This window comes from Triticum urartu, chromosome 5 (assembly GCF_003073215.2).
Source record: "Triticum urartu cultivar G1812 chromosome 5, Tu2.1, whole genome shotgun sequence".
Classification (NCBI taxonomy): Eukaryota; Viridiplantae; Streptophyta; class Magnoliopsida; order Poales; family Poaceae; genus Triticum; species Triticum urartu.
In genome coordinates this window covers 449,748,516-449,769,126 of record NC_053026.1, presented here as the reverse complement: position 1 = coordinate 449,769,126, position 20,611 = coordinate 449,748,516, and the positions used below count along the sequence as shown (strand labels likewise).

At 43.2% G+C, this 20,611-nt stretch overlaps 2 protein-coding genes across 4 annotated transcripts; both read right to left on the bottom strand.

Annotated features, from left to right (window-relative positions):
• Positions 1-502: 502 nt before the first annotated feature.
• Positions 503-6,413, bottom strand: LOC125509696 (serine carboxypeptidase-like 7). 2 transcript variants are annotated; one of them, XM_048674721.1, is made up of 14 exons: positions 6,175-6,411; positions 5,964-6,103; positions 3,469-3,545; positions 3,264-3,389; positions 3,082-3,184; positions 2,822-2,859; positions 2,572-2,673; positions 2,423-2,503; positions 2,203-2,337; positions 2,003-2,074; positions 1,346-1,464; positions 1,152-1,265; positions 865-910; positions 503-729 (listed from the first exon to the last, which is right to left on the bottom strand). In XM_048674721.1, exons 1-14 carry the CDS (start codon positions 6,336-6,338, stop codon positions 646-648), a joined length of 1,401 nt encoding a protein of 466 aa, XP_048530678.1. In that variant the 5' UTR covers positions 6,339-6,411; the 3' UTR covers positions 503-645. The 2 variants fall into 2 exon arrangements, with proteins under 2 accessions (XP_048530678.1, XP_048530679.1); XM_048674722.1 differs by lacking the exon at positions 2,003-2,074 and having other exon boundaries at positions 6,175-6,413.
• Positions 6,414-11,375: 4,962 nt separating this feature from the next.
• On the bottom strand, positions 11,376-15,351 carry LOC125509695 (serine carboxypeptidase-like 18). 2 transcript variants are annotated; one of them, XM_048674719.1, is made up of 14 exons: positions 15,142-15,351; positions 14,942-15,081; positions 13,956-14,032; positions 13,742-13,867; positions 13,556-13,658; positions 13,301-13,338; positions 13,087-13,188; positions 12,936-13,016; positions 12,705-12,839; positions 12,527-12,598; positions 12,050-12,168; positions 11,851-11,964; positions 11,716-11,761; positions 11,376-11,611 (listed from the first exon to the last, which is right to left on the bottom strand). In XM_048674719.1, exons 1-14 carry the CDS (start codon positions 15,276-15,278, stop codon positions 11,528-11,530), a joined length of 1,374 nt encoding a protein of 457 aa, XP_048530676.1. In that variant the 5' UTR covers positions 15,279-15,351; the 3' UTR covers positions 11,376-11,527. The 2 variants fall into 2 exon arrangements, with proteins under 2 accessions (XP_048530676.1, XP_048530677.1); XM_048674720.1 differs by lacking the exons at positions 12,705-12,839; positions 12,936-13,016.
• Between the last annotated feature and the right edge of the window lie 5,260 nt (positions 15,352-20,611).

The window sequence follows — 20,611 nt, the reverse complement described above, 5'->3', positions numbered from 1 at the left end:
CAGATATGGATGCATGTGCACCTTGTAAAATAATACAATAGGTCAAACAGGAATCACAAGTGGATTACAAAATTGAGAGGTTTTATGACCCGCCTTAATTAAGATGGGACATGCATCAAAAAGAAAACGAAAATCCTATTCCTGTGTAAACATCCTACAACTACTTACTACTTCATTTAGGTCATAACTACCTTCATGAGTTTAGCTAACTGATTCCCGAGGGTGGAGGAGGGAGACAGACGACGGAGATCGACGAAGCCCTTCCATCACCTCGCGGAGGCTACACGGGACGGGAGAGGAGGGTACCCGGCCGAGACTTCATTGGCTCGTTGCCGCTTTCTTTGTAACGCATGGAACGGGAGACACGCTAGCACACAATGTTGCTAACATGGTAATCACTCCACTACTACCACGAGGTGGCAGTACTGTGTACTAGTGTCCTGTAATGTTTAGTGACCAAATATTGTATTACTTTGGCAATGTTCACATATAAAAGAAACACTTCATGAAATGGAAGATTTGGTCGTCAATGCGTGTTGTAAAAACTGGTCCGCCATTTGAAAAATAGTTGTTGGAGGCCATGTCTTTTATTATACATGAAAAACCCAAATGAACTGGAGTATTGGACATGGGAGATACAACACATCACAGCGGCTTATTATCCAACCAGCGTTGAGCCATGTCAAGACTTTCCCTAGGCCGATACTCTATGGCTGAGTGGCCACCACCCTGTGTAAGCAATTAAACAATAATTATTGCAGTGTCACATCGTTTCTTCTACCGTCCAATCCTATCAGTAACTTTATATCACGGAATGCAAAATCGTATCAGTAACTTTATATCACAGAGTAGAAGATAATGTACCTTTAGTGTCGCAAATGTCAAATGGTTGGCGTATGTGATTGTAAATCTACACCAAAGACAACACAACCAAAAGAACAAAATTAAAATATCAAGCATGTACTCTTTCCACAAATTCATCTTCTCTATTGATGTTGACCTTTTTTGGTCTATGTTAAAGCTACTGTACATCCTAGTGTATGGGGCAGCAAAATAAACAGAAACATCATATCACTCTTCTTATATACACAAGAGCATGTACTCGTTCCACAAATTCATCTTCTCTATTGATACTTATATACACAACTTACCCGCCAGCCTGGCCACCGAGATGCCATGCTCTCCAGTCATCAACTATTGACAAGTTGAAGGATCTAATCCACGCATGTGTGCCCAAAAATGGCATCACAAGATCATGGTCGCCGCTGCACTTAAGGTGATGATTTCAGGGCATTGACAAAGTTTCAATCAGCACATGTAAATACCAAGGAGAGGAAAATTGCACCTGAACACAAGTGCACGGTAGCCCCTGCTTGTGAGGTTGAAATGGTACTCTATGCTGCTCGAGACATCAAATGAATAGGGCATACTTTTTCTGCATCTCTTAAACTCTCCAATTGTTCCCTAGATCGATGCGATGAGTCAACAAGTCAACAATGATCAAAAGTTTGGAAATTCTACAACAGTTATACTATGCAAAGGTTAAGGTGGTTCTCACATGTCTACTCTCAATAGTTAGAAATTGTTAAAACATCATTTATTTTTATGGGTCTCAACTAGAACAATGTGAAATGAATATATTACTCAATTTAGGACCATTTAGTCAATGTTGCTACCTGAAATGGCTATATTTATTCAACTCTAGGACCATTTAGTCCATATTGTAGTCTGCGTTGTGCCGAAAGGCCTACTAAACCAGCATTCCGACCCCGTTGTATTGTTATACACATGTCAAGAACTAACATGGACTAAGATTGTCAGATCCAATAAGAGTTGTACCACACTGCTAGTTGCAATTAACTAATTTAGATGACATGATATGGCGACGAAGCAAACCAATTATCTCATATATGCTAGCTACTTGATCATGTATGTATGTTTTTTTTTTTGCAATATGTATGCATACTTAGCATAAATGGAAATAGATCATATGATTTATTACATGCTTCACCCCAAGAGCATCTCTGGTGGAATTTTCATTCGCCCAAATATTGGATAGGTAGTAACGGTATGCCTGTATATGAGAATCCAATCATAGACAAAATTCATATCACCGGAACGCAAAAACGAAAATTCATATCAAATTTTTAAAAAAAACTTCTATAAAATAATCACTCCTTGGTAAATACTAGAGTAACTTACAAAACAATTGATGGTAGGTTGTTCAGGAGATAGCTTGCTTAGCTGAGCATTTTCTTCTAACATAAATCTATGTCGTAAGAGATCCCATACACATTTGACACCCACGATATATCCTTCGTCAATTTCAGAAATGAGCTGCAATTAATACAAGGGATCAATATAATGTTCACATGTACAATGTTAGCTTGTACAAGTAATTTGGACCTAGTAGGGATCTTACATCTTCAATAGTATTTAACGCCATGTCACACAGTTTATTCTGTGGTCTTATATAATTTCCTTTACAGTTCCCCACTGCAGCCTTTGGAAAAGGAGAAGGAAAACAATATTATCACTGCAATTTATAGATGTGTGTGAATGTGCAATTACCTCATATAGTTGATCAGATATAATTCCAACACCATGAGCATATTGTGCTCTGAAATTTCTATCATAATCCGAGCCTGTGAAAGGGTTGCCGACTAGATAGCCCTATAATTAATTGAATTAATGAACACAACAACTGATGAAAACACACCTTTCATTCATTACCATCACTTATTTTAGTTTATAAAATAAAAGAATTAGTTGCTTTTTTGGGCATAACTATTAGTTGCTTTAAGCCTAATGAATTACTTGCCTTGAGATTAATCCTGGGTTGCTTCCCATGTTCGATTTCTGAAGCAAAAATGAATATCACGTTAGAACTAACTACTAGGATAAGAGGCCACGGTTAATCACAAGGAACTCCAAAAATGAATGGACACTCTTATTTATTTACTATATACATATATTGACTGAAGAATTAATGCAAATTTGTATTTAAAAATTTCTTTACCACAACTTACATTACCAGATTATGATATCATTGTTTATTTTAGAGTCAATGTCCAGACTTACCTTGTGAAATGTGTTGTGCGATAATTGGAGTCATCATTCCAGCATATGAACTTCCTCCAACAAAGAAAGGATTTGATTGGTAGTGTGGGTGATTGATAAACCACTATATCAAGATGCATAAGACGATAATTCATACACATATTTTTTTCAATAAATACCTGACAAGAAAAGATAAGTTTCACCTTGTTGAGAAATGTTACAACATGCATAGAAAACGAGAAATCCCCCACATCACGATAACCTTCCAGGTCACGTGCGTAGGAGAAACCCGTACCCACTGGAGAATCCAACAGGATGATGCTTGCCATCTGAATATAAAATACAGGCTTACTAGAATAGAGATGCAGAGAGGGACGTCATCAATGTTAAGATAAAATAATATCTTACCTTGGACCATGAATAGGGATTATAGGCCATCTCTGGCAAGCTACCATTATAAGGCACCAACACAAATTTCATAGGACCTGTTACGCAAATATTACTGATGTATATTTCATGCAAAAACATAAAAGAAAAGATCAACCCATTGGTGAAAGCTCCATGAGATGCTTAGTGAGAGAAACTAGTTATTTGGTGAGCAAATCTAGCAAAACATGACATCATGTTCTTTAATTTTTGTAGAAGCTGACTCATTCAATCGTTTTCAACAAAACTTGGTTGTGTGTTTAGTCATTTAGAGTAGTGGCAGGAGAAAGTGCTTTCCACTATCTAAACCATAAAGTGTTGCATGCACTCCCGCATATGGAAATGCATAGGATCTGTCGAGTGCTATACTTCTATTAGGCTGGTCATAGTGGGAGTAACTTAACTGGTAACATAACGCTTTTCAAGACAATTTTGCTTATGTGGCATGTAGTTAATCAGGAGAAAGGTGTTTGGAGTAACATAATATGTTAATGTAACATAACGAAACCCAAAGCAAAATGAGTCTATAATCTAATAAATGCAATCATCTATGATATTACTTCTATGTTACTTTGCACTATGATACTACTTCTATGTTACTTTGCACTATGCAATCATCTATAATATGCATGACACTAGTCTAAGTTACTCCCCACTATGACTAGCCTTATCTGACTCAATAGCTTACTAAGGATTTGCGCCCACATGTTGTATTCGACAACTTTTAACGGTGTTAAGCTAGTCCCGGGCCATTTGACAACTAACAAGGGTCCCACCCGCATGTGGATTATTGCACTCGATCGGAGGTTTGAATCAGAAACAACCAACATAGTGATTGAAAGTTTGTACTAAGTAAGATCACTGATCAATCATGAATATATTTATTATGGGTTTCAGTTCTTCAACATATTTGTCAACATTTTAGTCCAATGTTTTGGATTTTGTATGGATCAAAAATTTCCCTTCCCAGGAAACCAAGAACTCCATTATACTAATTATGTGAACTTTGTGAAAGACATTCACTGATCTAATGGAGACTGTTAAGTAGTTGTATGATATCAGTTCTCGGAAATTTCATGAAAATAAATCCAGAAATGTATGCCTTCTACGGAAATAGGTAATCTCATAATATGTGGACAAGGCATAGGTTTGTCATTACGTGCAATAATTCATGTACTCCAGTGCTAATTTTAGTTATTCTCTGTAATCAATGTAGCCACCCTTTGATAAAAAGGGCTTTCGCCTTACTTTACGGATAAAGCAACAACCGAGTACATAGGTAACACACATACACCAACCCGTTGTAGTCACCCCCTTGGCCTTTAGTCACTCATGTTAGAAATTTAGTGTTTTCGGTCTACCCCTATTCCTCTGTGCTTATCCGTGGTGCCGCTCACGATTCGCATATCCGAGGCTAGGGTATAGGGACCTTCTTATACTATCTTTTCATAGAGTCCACCTCTTATACAGATAAGATTCCTAATCGTTACAACTAGTTTCCGGGATAGAGTCCAGATCAAATTACCAACCACGATCATATTTGTCTGTTAACGTATTATGCCCGTCATGTCCTCGGAGCACGCGCTTGTGAGCAACGCGTCATAATAGAGTGTAAATTCCTCTAATTACATAAATCAACATTAGGGTTGTAATCTGACTATACGATCTAACTCCTTCCAATCATCGGTGTACCAGGTAGTCTTTTTAATATAAATAGTATATTGTATTCCATTAATAATCGACCAGCTTCCTTAAGCATATATTATTTAAGTGCATTCCAACAAGTAACAATTTCATGCTAAACATGTAAAGCAATTCCATGTATAAATACATGTATAATTCTATAATGAGATATTCCGAATATTAACAATTTCAAGTAATTTGAATATAGTTGCAGGACACATAATCCCAACAACTCATAAGAGTGTTTTCTTATTATTAACTATTGATCCATTAAGAGAAGTTCACTTTATAGATAAAGCAACAACCGAGCACATAGGTGACACACATACACAAACCCTCTGTAGTCACTCATAATAGTGATTTCTTATTATTAACTATTGATCCATTAAGAGAAGTGGGTGCAAGGACTTCTCTTTTTTGTAAATTTCACAGGTCTGTTAAAAGCAATGTTTTAAATAGCGGCGGCCCTCCAAATTAGCTATAGCAAGGCTATAGCTAGCCGACTATTTCGTAAGCTTAGCGGGGTATGCCATATAGCGGCACCTGCTCAAACCGCTATAACCCAGCTACGGGGCTATTTAAAACTTTGGATAAAAGGTGCCAAACTTTGTAACACAACCTGATACACATTTGCAAACTCGGACGATTTGCTCATCTAGCTTTGAATTAGAGACTAATAGAAGTTAACTTCACTCTTTAATCTTAATCTGATGTAGTAATTGACAGCATGGCGGCTTCCTTCTAGCCAGCTAATACGCCCACAGGAGACGAGGAACGGAGGATGAGGGCCTCACCAACTTCGTAGAAAATCAAGCTAGAGCAGCCGGGCCCGCCCGTCAGCCACAGGACGACGGGGTCCGTGTCGGGGCTCCTCTCCGACTCCACGAAGTAGTAGAAGAGCTCCGTTCCCGTCTCCTCGTCCACGTTGACGTACCTGCAGAAGCAGAAGAGCACTCAGAGAAAGAAGCATGGAAGCTTGCAGGGAGAGGCAGAAGCTTTGCTTACCCGGTCTCCAGGTGGAACGGAAGGCGGCCATGGAAGCCGGGGAGATGGGTCACCACCGACGCCGAGCGCGAGAGCGGCAGAAGAAGCAGAACCAAGGGGACGACGAGACTCAGGAAGAAGGAAGCAGCCATACCCTTACGTACGCAGATGGTGTTCAACGGCATCTCTTTTCCTTGTCCGTCGTCGACCTTATACAGCTCAGGTTTGGATGCGGATCTTGCGAAGTAATGACTGACGTGACCGCAAATTAGGAACCGTACTGACGCTCGCTCCCTCTAGATCTATGCCTGCCAGTTCAGGCCACGTACTCTGCTCGGTATGCCTGCCATTTCATTAGATAACCATGGCAAGGTGATTTCCATGCCAACTCGCCTCTACATGTGTGCATGCAAGAGCCGTGGCGATGCTGGCCTGGTTAGAGCCTTTGTTTAAGTTTTTGTGGCTAGCTTTTGAGTATGCTTAGTTCACAATTTGAAAAAATATGTTTGCAAATAGTATAAAATGTTTGGGAATTCAAAAAATATTGTTGATTTTAGAAAATGTTTGAAAATTTGTAAAAAAATGTTCGTGAATTTAAAAAATTCTCAGATTTCAAATATGTTCATGAGTTAAAAAAATGTTCATGATGTCATAAAATTGTATCTCGATGAAGCATCAAAAGGTGATTATGGTTATTGAAGATTATGATTTTTTTTTACAACGCACGGACTTTTTTACTAATACTAGAGCCAACCGAGCCCGAGAGCGGCAGAAGAAGCAGACCCAAGCGACCACGTAGCACGAAGACTACACAACCCTCCCAGATTTTTTTTATTCATTACTTCTCAACCTTAGAGCATCTCCAACAGGCGCGGCAAAACGCGCGCCCGCGCGGTAAAAGCAGTTTTTCGCGCGCGCTGGTTGGTTCCGCGCGCTCTAGCGGTGGCGGGAAGTTACCGCGCGCGGGAAGCGTTTGCGCGCGCGAGAGAGAAAGCGACACGCGGCGCGGTAGATTTGGCGCGCCGCTTCACGCGTGCCTATAAAGTCCCGCGCTTCGCCATGCACACAGAACAGCCACGCGCCCTCCTCCTCGCAACCTCTCCGCTTCGCCGCTTTCTGCGCCACCATGCCGCCGCGCCGCCGGGATGCTTCGGGCTTTCGCGGCGTCCGCGAGCGCCCCAACGGCTGGTACTCCGCCGAGATACTTTCCGGTGACGTCCGGCTCGGCTTCGGGACGTTCCGGAGCGCACGCGAGGCGGCCCGCGCATACGACGCGGCGGCGTGGCGCTTGGAGAGGCCCCGGTCGCAGATGAATTTCCGGGACGTCTTCACGCGCGAGGAGGCGCAGCGCCTCGCCCCTCTGCCACGTCTCATCACGGACATGGACCATGCCGACCACTCTCGGCGGCAGCGCCGTCTCCTCGTCGCCGAAGAGGACGAGCGAGCCATGGCGGAGTGGCGTCGTCGCCACCTAGAGGACGTCGACGCCGAGCGTGCCTACTCGACGGGGAGGACGGCAAGGCGCCGCTCGGAGCGGGCGGACCGGCGTCAGCGGAAGGCAGTGGCGAACGAGCAGTGCGACATCGTCTTCGCAGGTGGGAGGTCGTTCTTCACCTCGGACGATGAACGTTGGGACGACATATGGCTCTCAACCTCGGACGACACCGACGAGAGTGATGATGATGATGATAGCGACTTGGAGTAGTTTTCTATCTATGTATGCCGTAGTAGTTTCTATCTATCTATGCCGTAGTAGTATCTATCTATCTATGTATGTCGAACTATCTATCTATCTATGCCGTAGTAGTTGCACCGATGTAAAATATATTTGTATCATTTTTTTATCTATGTAATTTTAATTTAAAAAATATTGTAGAATGAGCGTGCGCTGCATTTTACCGCGCCTGCTGGAACTGTGCACGCGCGCGGCTTTTCAGCGCGGCTGCTAGAGCAAATGCTGCGCGCCGCGCCAAACCAGCCGATGGGCGCGCGCCAAATTCGTTTTTACCGCGCGGCGCTCGCGCCGCCTGTTGGAGATGCTCTTAGGCTGGTCATAGTAAAAGTAACATAGATGTCACATAAACAAAAATGGTGATGTGTCAAATAGTTAATGAGGAGAGATACAAATAGAGTAATATAATATGTTACAATCACATAGCGTTTCTCAATGTAAAATGAATCAACAAAGTTATAAATGAAGGCATATATGTTACCACACCTATGACACTATTTATTACGAATGTATAAACTAATAATATATGCATGTTATACTACTTTTAAGTTAATCTTCACAATGACTAGCCTTAGTATGAAGTTGAGACATTTATTTTGAAACGAATGTTGAGACACTTATTTTGGGATGAAAAGAGTATTAAAGAAAAATCTCGCAGATCACAGGGCCGCGCAATAACCACCACCAGCTGATCTGGAGTATCATTTAATCGCGACATCGATTCTAGTGTCTATGCTTTCCTGCCAGGCGCATGGTCCCGAGGAGATCTCTGACCGTTGAAGATCCTGTGTGTGGATCATTAGGGAGAACTTCCGATGGATCTTTTTATGTCGGATATTGCTGTAATCTAGACTCAGGGCTTCAGAGTTAAACTTGGTCGTGCATCAGCCCAGTTCGGTAATAAACGAGACCCACCAGAGTTGATCATCAAAAGATGGTTGAGGTACGCTTTACGTAGAATATTTGATTAATATAAAGCATTTGAAAAATGTTAAATGTGCATAGAAAAAGTATATTCTCATTTGTACAAAAATATAAAGAATGTGTCTGAAAAAAGTTGATCATATATTTAAAAAATATCAAGCAAGCAATAGAAAACTGGTAATCAAATATTTGAAAATTTTTAATCAAGCATTTGAATTATTATTTTTAATATGTATGGAAAAGATGTTTCTCATGTGTACAAGAAAAGTATATAAAAATATACAATGTGTATGAAAATAAGGTTGATCATGTGTTTTAAAAAATTTAACAGTACAAAAATGTTTCTAATGCATACAAAAATTATATGACTTACATGGAATAAAAGTAGACTTCATGAAATATATATATTTTAAAAAAATATATTTTTAAAAATGTTAAACATGTATATAAAACTGTACCTGGTGTATACAAAAAATGTACATTGTGTGTGAAGAAATGTCTATTCCCAGTAAAAAAAATGTTCACCATGTATTTGAAAGATAGGGGAAGATTTGGTCTTCAGCAAGCTACTGATCACTTCTGACTGTTTGGGAGACATATAAATGACCTAAAGATGGCCGATCACCTTGGCGCTTATTGCATTATATGGAAGGGGAATAATTCACTGAAGCAAGTAATGATGAGGCACGTAGACTTGCTAGAATGGCTACATGAGGTGGGCGCCATATGTGGCGCACGGATCCGCCAGATCATCTTTCCATTCCTGTAAACAATGTTGCTTGAAATAAAGCATGTTGTTATTTTTTTTTAAGAGTACGCAAATTGTGTACCTTAGCTTTATAGAAGGAGAGAAATACAGCCATACAACTACCTTTATCTCTCGCTGCGAATAACGAGCGTAGCACAACTCCACACCCGACACAAACAAAGACAACCACACACGACTACACAACTACAACATACAAGACCCTACCTAAACCGAAAGCCTCACCGCGTCTCGACCGACACCGGTGAACACCGAAGAACAGCAACTCCAGCTTCCTTGGTAGAGCCAGCGACGACCGAACATAGCGCCAGAGAAGAACGATCCGGGCAGCGGTGCACGCCAAAGGAGCGCAACATAGGGCCTCTTATCTCCCAGCACGATGCTCCCAACAGAGGAACAACTTCAGAAGACGCCGCCATCGTGCCGATCCTACGAATCAAGGCTTTCGCCCCGGAGATGCTTGCCGGTACAAGGCAACGTGGAAAATGGCGCTACACTCGGCGACGCCTCCAGGAAGGGGAATGACACCCACGGGTGCCATCGACGCCGGTCCGACCAAGGCCGAACAGAATTTTCATCCGTAGCATTGCACATATCCACGCCTCCAAGAATCCGGCCAGCCTCGAAAGTTGTCTCGCACCGCCAACACCGCAGCCACTGCAGTCGAAGCCACAGGACACTGCCGAGGAAGCACGCCTCAAGCCACCACCTTCAATGCACTTGGAACCGCAGCAACCCCCAAGCAATGCAGGGACCAGATCCGTCGCGGTGGCCTTCACCCGCACCTAGGGACTGCCACACCGGTGGATCTGACCCGCACCATCAACCACACTTCGACGCCAACTTCACAGAGGCATCACCGCCGGCACCTCACACGTAGGTGGTCGGGCGCCCGCTGCTCGCCAGGGCCCTGCCTAGCCGAGCCTCGCAGCACCGCCGCCTCCATGGCTGCGCATGCGCTGCCGCCTCCGACGAAATCAGCGCACCACCCACATCCACCCTCCCGCTGCACCCTCGTACAGATCCAGGGGACCGCCGTCATGCTTCCCGCTGTGAACCCGCCTCCCGCAGCACCCGTCCGGAAGCCGCCCGACGCGCCAAATCTGGCCCGAGTAGCCACGGATCCGTGCAAGGGAGGCCGACCGGCCTGCCGACCCGACGCCGACCAAGAGCGCCACCATGGCACCACAGGCCGGATGAGGTTGCGCCGAGCCCAGCCGGGCCGCGCCGCGCCGCCCGGAGCAGGGCACCGCCATCCCCAGATGCCGCCAGCTCGCCCCGCACCACCCGGAGCAAGGCCACGCCACTCCGCCCCGACGAGAACCACTCGCGCGCGGCGCCTCGCCAGAGCCACCCCCGCCCGCCGCCGGCGCGCGACAACCACCCTAGCGAGAGGACCTCCGTGACAGATCTGGGTGTCCCGCACCGCCAGGAGCCTGGAGAGGAGGGGAGAAACCTCACCGCCGCCGACCCCCCCCCCCCCGGGCTTTGCCCGGCGTCGTCCCTTTGGTGGCGGCGAGGGGGTGGGGAGGGGGGGACTGGCGGCGGCGCGATTTAGGGTTCCACCCGGGCCGCTCGCGGGAGCGGCACGGGGAACGGGGGTCACAAGCAAATGCTCTGATTCAAATGTGCATGTTTAAAGCATGTTTGTTATGAGCATGTTGGCGCAGTGTTGCTAACATGACATAATTAGACCCTCCGCTGGGGCAACGCCACTGCATAGCAGCGTCCTTTAAAGTTTAGTGACCAAACATCGTATTACTTCGAGCAATGTTCACGGATAAAAGGAACACTTTCATGAAAAGGAATTTTTCCACGAGTGCATGTGCATCTTTTATAGAACTCATCCATCATTTGAAAAATACTTGGTGGAGGTCTGAACTTCTATTGTACATTAAAAAAAAACCACATGATTCGAGCAGGGAGAAAATGATAAAGTTAAATAGGGTAGGTCATAGAGGCTCATTATCCAACCAGCGTTGAACCATGGCAAGACATTGCTTAGGTCGGTGTTCTATGGATACGTGGCCACCACCCTGCATAAGCAATTTAACCAACAATTATTGCAGTGTTACAGTTTCTTCTGTCCAATCATGTCTGCAACATTATATCACAGAATGAAAAATACAAGATATCGTACCTTTATTGTCGCAAATGTCATATAGTTGGCGTATGTGATTGTAAATCTACACCAAAGACAACACATGTGTTCCTTGTCAAGTAACCAAGACTGAAATGTCAACAAAGTAAACAGAAAAAAACATGTTTACTTTACCCTGCAGCTTGGCCATCAAGATGCCATGCTCTCCAATCATCGACTACGGAGAAGTTGAAGGATCTAATCCACGCATGCGTGCTCAAAAATGGTATCACAAGATCATGGTCTCCGCTGCACTTAGAGGTCGTGATTTCAAGACGTGTTGACCAAGTTTCAATCAGTACATGTAAAATACCAAGGATAATAAATACTCCACCTAAACACAAGCGCACGATAGCCCCTGCTTGTGAGGTTGAAATGGTACTTTATGCTGCTGGGGACCTCCGATGCGTATGGGATACTTTTCTTGCATCTTATGAACTCTCTGGTTGTTCCCTAAATGGATGCATTGTTTCAGTAATGATTGGACCATGTTACACAAAGGTTAGGGTGGTGCTCGATCGTCTACTCTTAATACAACTAGAAACTCCAATATGTCACGTAACATCATTTACTTCTATGGATCTGAATTGCAACCATGTGAAACGACTATGTTACTCAATTCTTGGATCATTTAGTCAATCTTGCAAACTGCATTGTGTCGAAAGGCCAGCTAAAGTAGCATTGTGATCTGGCGACAAAGAAAATCAAATATCTCATATGCTAGCTACCTGATCATGTATGCATATAGTTTTTTGGAATATGTATGGAGACTTAGTATAAAGGGGAAAACATGTCATATATGATTGGTTACCCGCTTCACCCCAAGAGCTTCTCTCGTGGAATCATCGTTCGCCCAAATATTACATAGGTAGTAACGGTATGACTACACATGAGAAGGCAAAATTCACATCATCAGAATGCAGAAAAGAAATTCATATCGAAATAAAAGTGAATCTTCTTTGAAATGATCACCCTAGGGAATAACTTACAAAACAATCTATGGTAGGTTGCTCGGGAGACGGATCACTTAGTTGAGTGTATTCTTCTGATAGAAATTTATGTGTTAACATACCCCTTATACAATTGACACCCAGGATTTGTGGCACATCAATTTCAGACACGAGCTGCAATTAAATACGAGGGACCAATATAATATACTCAAGTCAATGGCAGCTCGTATAAGTAATTTTGGAACCTAGTAGTAGTAATAGAAATCTTACATTTTGAAATGTGTTTAGCACCCTGACACACATTTTGTTTGTCGGTCTTATATAGCTTCCTTTACAATTCAAAATTGCAGCCTTTGAAAAAGGAAAAAAGGAAAATAGTGTTACCACTGCAACTTATGGATGCGCTTGAATGCGGATTTACCTCATATAGTTGATCGGATATAATCCCAACACCATGAGCATATGGTACTCTGAAATTGTCATCATAATCTGAGCCTGTAACAGGGTTGCCGACTACATAGCCCTATAAATAGTTGAATTAATGAACATAGCAAAGAACAAAAGGTTCACACTATTATTCATTACCATCACTTAGGGAAACCATTAGTTGCTTGAAGCCTAGTGAATTTACTTGCCTTGAGATTAATCCTGGGTTGCTTCCCCAGTTCGATTTCTGAAGCCAAAAGGAATATCATGTTAGAACTACTAGGAGATGAGGCCATGATCAATCACAAATAACTCCAAACTAGAATTGGAACATTTGATTATGCACTACATATCCCGATGATGTCCTACAAATTTTTATCTTAAGTTTTCTGTGCTGCAATTGGAATTACCAGATTATCATGTCCTTATTTATTTTAGAATCTGTATCCGGATTCCAGACCTACCTTGCGAAATGTGTTGTGCAATAATTGGAGACATCTTTCCAGCATATGAACTTCCTCCAACAAAGAAAGGATTGGATTGGTAGTGTGGGTGGTCGGTAAACCACTGCATCACATGCATTAGACGATAAGAGAATCACACACTTTTTTCTCAACTTCAACTGAAGTACATAGAGACATTGGTTTCACCTTGTTGAGAAATATTACGACATGCATAGAAAAGGAAAAATCCCCAATATCGTGATAACCTTTTACATCACGAGCGTACGAGAAACCAGTACCAACTGGTGAGTCCAACAAGATGATGCTTGCTGTCTGAAATTTTTGAATATAAGTTGCATGCTTGCTTGAATGGAGATGTTGAGAGGGACGTCATCAACGTTAAGATTAAATAATATCTCACCTTGGACCATGAATAGGGATTATAGGTCAACTGTGGCAAACTACCATTATACGGTGCCAACACAAATTTCATAGGACCTGCGGAGAAAATATCACTGACGTTATTAAAATAAAGTACGAATAAAGATCTACCTGGTGGCGAAAGCACTATGGAGGTGTTCGGTGGGATAAACTAGTTATTTTAGTAGAGCAAAACTGGGAAAACATGACATAGTGTTCTTCACTTTTTGAAAAGAAATTACAAGCTCGTTTTCAGCAAAAAATTGTCTGTGCATTCAGTCATCTAGAGTAGAGACTCGGAAAATGCCTTTCACTGTCTAAAACATGAAAGTTGTATGCATTTGTGCGTCTTGCTGGGTTGCTTTGTTCGCTTGGCCCTAGCCAAGAGTAAGAAGGACAAGAGAGATAATTCGGTCTCTGCATAATGAATTACGCTTTTCATCCTGTAATCTGACACCACATTATCAGGTTTGCAAATGATATCGGGCCCTTACGCTAATTGATACACCATTTTCTTCCCGTCTCTTTTTAGTTTTAGCTCAACCCCATGAGTAGATACTACCTGATGTGCAATTAGTTGTGCACTAAGTCCATGGAATTCAGCATTCCAAGATGTTCGCATATTTTCCAAATTTAGCTAGTAGATCATTTTGCATATTCAGTTTGTGGAGAGTTTGATCAGGTCAACTGCTCAACTGCTCCTACTAGCATGTAAAAAAATATACTTAGTGATCTAAACGCTCTTATATTTATTTATGGAGGGAGTATCCTGTAAAATTGACAGGCCCGTTAAAAGGCGAAAAACCTGATACATATTTTCATACTCCGATGATTTGCTCAGCTAGCTTCAAATTAGAGATTAATAAAAGGTGAACAACTTAATCTGATTCTGATGTACTCCAGTAGTAATTGACAGCAACGGCAGCCAGCTTCTAGCAAAGCTAGCTAGTAAACACAAGAGGAAGGGAGGACGATAAAGGGTCTCACCAACTTCGAAGAAAATCATGCCAGAGCAGAAGGGCCCACCCGTCATCCACAGGATCAGGGGGTCCGTTTCGGGGCTCCTCTCGGACTCCACGAAGTAGTAGAAGAGCTCCGCCCCCGTCTCCTCGTCCACGCCGACGTACCTGCAGAAGCGCACTTGAAGAAGAAGGAAGCTTGCAGGGAGAGGCAGAAGCTTTGCTTACCCGGTCTCCAGGTGGAACGGAAGGCGGCCATGGAAGCCGGGGAGATGGGTCACCACCGACGCCGAGCGCGAGAGCGGCAGAAGAAGCAGAACCAAGGGGACGACGAGACTCGGGAACGGCAAGGAAGCTTTACCCATGGTGTCCGACGGCTTCTCTCTTTCCCTTGTCTATCGTGGACCTTATACAGCTCGGGTTCGTCTGTGCAGTAGAATCCAACACCGAATTGAAAGGTTTTGGGTATCTAACTTATGGAGGTGGGTCATCAGAAAGCGACAAGTGATTCCAGCTACCATGGTAGGACAGGCAGGGCAGGTGATTACTGTTTGCTGATTACTCTCACACAGGCGGACAGGTTACCTACCATGATTATACTGTGACCAACTGAAGTTACGTGTGCTTGTCACGGGACGAGAAAGTTTGGGCGGACGCTATGCGCCGGTCGACCCAAAATTCGGCTAGTCGCCGCACGGCCGTTGGATCCGCGTCTGTATAGCCGTTGGATCCTTTTTCCCACCTCATCATTTTCTTCCCTTTCTCTTGCTGCTAGTCACACCGCACGCAGAAAGCACGCAAGAGCGCGTCCGCCCCAAGCCTCGCCACAGGCAGTCAGGCAAGATGCCGGCCGTACTCCGATGGTACCGCTCGACTTCCCCGGCTCGCTGCACCGCTAATGGCTCGCCGTCGTTGGTCGTGTGAAGGGCATCTCGTCGGCCGTAGTTCGCCATCTTGTCGATTTGCAGCTTGTCGCCTCGCCCGTCCAAGCACGCCGACACCCCTGTGCACCAAAACCGGCGTTGCACCGCTAATAATTATGTCTCGTCTAAGTATGGCGTCAGTGTGGCGTCCATAAAGAACAAGCCCACCACCGTGTCGTTGTTTGTTTGTTTGTTTGTGTCGATTGTCTGTCTACCGTAGTTTCTATCTCAAGTTCTCAACGCCCACGCCTAGCTAGCCGGCTAGCTCAGCCCAGATCAGAGAGGAATGTTGTTTTGTATGTTGTGGGCTGACGTGTTGGCAAATGCTGTTGTTGTGAAGCTTGGGAAAAAGGTACTAGATCTCAGGTGGCAAAAAAGATACCCCACAAAAAAAGGTGGCAACAAGCTGTTGCGTCTATTTCTCAACCAGCGCTTGCACTACTACTCCCTCTGTAAAGAAATATAAGAGTGTTTAGATCACTATTTGATCTAAATGCTTTTATATTTCTTTACAGAGAGAGTATCTCACAACATTATTTCCCATTTCCCCGCAGAAAAAAACATTATTTCCTGTTAGCACACCCACATCGCCACACATGGTCGTTCCACAAAACAAAAAGACTAAGAATAATCTTTTAGAACTTCTTTTAAATTTAATAGTATTTCAGAAAATATTCTAAATTTTTAAAATTCATGTAATATTTATAAAACATTAGAGATTATTTTAATAGAAAACCGACTGAAGTAAATAAAATATCTGATCGAAAATTAATAAGAAAAAAAGATACCAGGGGTTCACATGTTCTCGAGGACGGGTCTTCATTTACCTAGGTGGGCCCATTTACTCAGGTGCAGGCCGGGGAAGGTGAGCATTTGCTCGCCTCCCATCTTGTACAGTGCAGTGCATTCGCCACTCTTTTCATAATGTCATGTCCAATAATCTGTCCTATTCCGCATACTGGCTGCGATAAACAGAGAATGAAGAGATATTTGGAAACGTAATGTACCAAGCAAGATCGAGAACTTTGTGTGGAGGCTGGCAAGGAATTCTATCCCGATGGAAGATATGTGCAATCACAGAAATATGTCGGACACAAATATTTGCCCAATCTGCAGAAGTGTCGAGGGCAGTTGGCGACACACCCTGATAGATTGTAACATGTCAAAATGCATCCGGACTCTACTTGATGAAGACTTAGTGGAACTTTGGTTTCATGCAAGTCTCCTGATGCTAGAATTTGGATCATGCAGATGAAAGATTCTATGAGAAATGAAGAGTTTATCATGCTAGTGGTGACACTTTGGTCGATGTGGTGGGTCGGGAGGAAAGCAATTCATGAGAAGATTTTCTAGTCCCCGATGTCAACACTGACTTCTATTCAAAATTATCTGAAGGACCTCTCTTTGATCTCTAGCAAGAAGCAGAAGACCCCATCGGCTGTAGTGGTAAATCAAGGAAGAAGGAAGAACTGGACTCCACCAGCGGTGGACTTTCACAAAATCCATGTGGATGCTGCGGTCCATGGGGATGATTATAAGGGAGCGTTGGTGACCATTTGTTGTGATCATGAAGGTCGATATGTGGGAGCGTCGGCGATGGTGATGCATGGGATGTTAGACCCGGAAGTTCTGGAGTGCTTACCTGTGAGAGAAGCATGTGCCTTAGCACGTGATCTACAAATACGTAAGTTACATGTGGTTACCAACTGTATTTCCACTGTCAATCACCTGCGGTCAAACTACAAAGGGGCAAGCTCTATGATCATCGATGATATTAAATCAAGCATCGAGGACTTGAAAGAGAAGGGTTCTTGGAAACAAGCACACTTTTTCTTTCGAATTAGCGTAGTTTGAAAGAGAAGGGTTCTTGGATCTGATAGTCAGAGAATGGGCTAAAGGTTCGGGAGGGAGGTCGAATGTTGAGAGATGGCAAAACAAGATAAGGCATCTAAGGTGTTTCTTACGTGGATGAGCCCAACATTTAAGTGGGATATATAAGGTTGAAAAGGAAAGGCTCCTTTTACTTATTCAATCCCTAGATTTAAAAGCCGAGTCCTCCATTCTAGATACCATGGAGTTGGAAACTAAAGTGGACGCGATGATGCGACTGAAAGAACTTCTTCAAGAGAAGGAATTGAAGTGGGCACTGCGAGCTAAAGTTCGCAAAATCGTCCAAGGGGATGATAACACTCAATTCTTCCACATGATTGCGAATGGCAAACATCGAAAGAAGAGAATTTTTCAACTCGAGCAAGATGAGGGGACGATTTTAGGACAGGAAAACTTAAAACTATACATCACCAACTACTATAAGCAGCTGGCTGGACCTCCCGAGGATAATTTCGTATCCTTGGATGAGTCCAGGGTTGAGGATGTGCCTCAACTTGCAGCGGATGAGAACGATATTTTGACCGCCCTATTTTCGGAGAAAGAAGTGTTTGAAAATTTCACAAATGAAGAATAATAAATCTTCAGGGCCGAATGGTTTTTCGGCGGAGTTTTATAAGAAGTGTTGGCACATTATTAAGGATGACTTGCTCCCGTTGTTCCATGATTTATTTTGTGGACAGTTGCAGCTATTTCACTTGAATTACGAAACAATTACTTTGCTTCCTAAGAAAACAGAGGCAGTGCGGATTGAACAGTTCAGGCCGATATGTCTTCTTAATGTCAGCTTTAAAATTTTCACCAAGGTTGGGACAAATAGGCTTACGCAGATTGCGCATGCTGTGTGCAGCCTTCTCAAACTGCTTTCATGCCGGACAGTAACATCTTAGAAGGGGTTGTGGTCCTGCATGAAACGCTCCATGAAATCCACACGAAAAAACTAGATGGGATGGTTTTCAAAGTGGATTTTGAAAAAGCGTACGATAAGGTGAAATGGTCATTCCTTCAGCAGGCATTGCGTATGAAAGGATTCGATCAGTCCTGGAGAAACCCGGTATATTCTTTCACGCAAAAAGGGAGTGTTGAAATCAAAGTGAATGATGACATAGGTCATTACTTCAAGACACACAACGGCCTGAGGCAAGGGGACCCGATGTCACCGATTCTTTTCAACATAGTGGATGACATGTTGACAATCCTAATAGGAAGGGCTAAGGATGACGGCCAGATAGGTGGCCTCGTTTCGCATTTAGTGGACGGCGGAGTGTCGATCCTACAGTATGTTGATGATACTATCATCTTCATGGGGCATGATTTGGCAAAAGCAAGGAACATGAAGCTTGTGTTATGTTTGTTCGAACAACTATCAGGGTTAAAGATTAACTTCCATAAAAGTGAATTGTTCTGCTTTGGAAGAGCTAAAGATGAACAAGAAGCTTACAAACAATTTTTCGGGTGCGAATTGGGGTCTTTACCCTTCACGTATTTGGGTATACCAATCCACCATCGCAAGCTTTCTAACAAAGAATGAAAGTGCATTGAGAATCGATTTGAAAAAAAAACTAAGCTGCTGGAAGGGCAAGCTTATGTCATATGGTAGCCGACTAATTCTCATTAATTCGGTACTCACGAGTATGCTATGTTTCTCTTGTCCTTTTTTGAGGTACCAGTTGGAGTCCGGAAAAGGCTAGATTTCTATCAACCGCGCTTCTTCCGGTAGAGTGATGAATTAAAACGAAAATACAGACTCGCTAAATGGGATATCATTTGTAGACCGAAAGACCAAGGGGGTCTCGGCATTGAAAACTTAGAGGTGAAGAACAGATGTCTACTCAGCAAGTGGCTGTATAAGCTATCTATAGAGACGAACGCCACGTGGGCCCAAATTCTGCAGAACAAGTACCTTCATTCCAAAACACTATACCAGGTGACGGTGGGGCCGACTGATTCGCCTTTTTGAAAAGGACTGATGAGAGTGAAATCCGTCTTTTTCAACAGGACAAAATTTGTAGTTGGAAATGGTACTACCACGAGATTCTGGGAGGATACATGGCTAGGAGAGACGCCCCTTGCACTCCAATATCCTTCTCTCTATAATATTGTGCAGCGAAGAGACGCTTACGTTGTCACAATATTATAGTCCAATCCTCTGAATATTTAATTTAGGAGGACGCTAGCGGGAAACCGTTAGGAAGATTGGATCCATCTTGTGAGAAGATTGATGAATGTTCACCTTTCTCAACAGTCCGATCAGTTGCGCTGGAAGCTTACAAAGAATAGAGAGTTTTCGATTAAATCCATGTATTTGGATGTCATCAACTCTAGGTCTATTCCTCGTTCGAAACATGTTTGAAAAATCAAAGTGCCTTTAAAAATCAAAGTGTTTATGTGACACGATCTACAAGATGTAGTTTCTGTGATAGGGACGAATCCATCAAACACCTCTTTTCTTGACTGCCCATTGATGTGGCGGTCAGTCCACTTAGCATTTAATATTACTCCTCCGAATACCATCAACACGTTATTTGGGATGTGGTTAGATGGGATAGATTCCGAAATAGCGAGACATATCCGTGTAGGAGTATGTGCTTTATTATGGGCAGTCTGAAACTGCAGAAACGATATGGTTTTTAACAGAACAACAAAAATTCATTTCTTGCAGGTTATCTTTCGGGCCACTACGCTGATCCGTATGTGGTCGCTACTCACTCCGACGAAGGTCAGTGAGCGTTTGGTTACTGGATCTATCCGATGGGAGACGGTAGCACAGCATATTTTCAACCGGTTTGGATAGGGTCATGTAATAGGATAGATGTTTAGTTTTCTATCTTATCTTTTTGTCTGTCGGTTGTGGACATCCTGTTATTTTGCTGTTGCTCGTTGTGGGC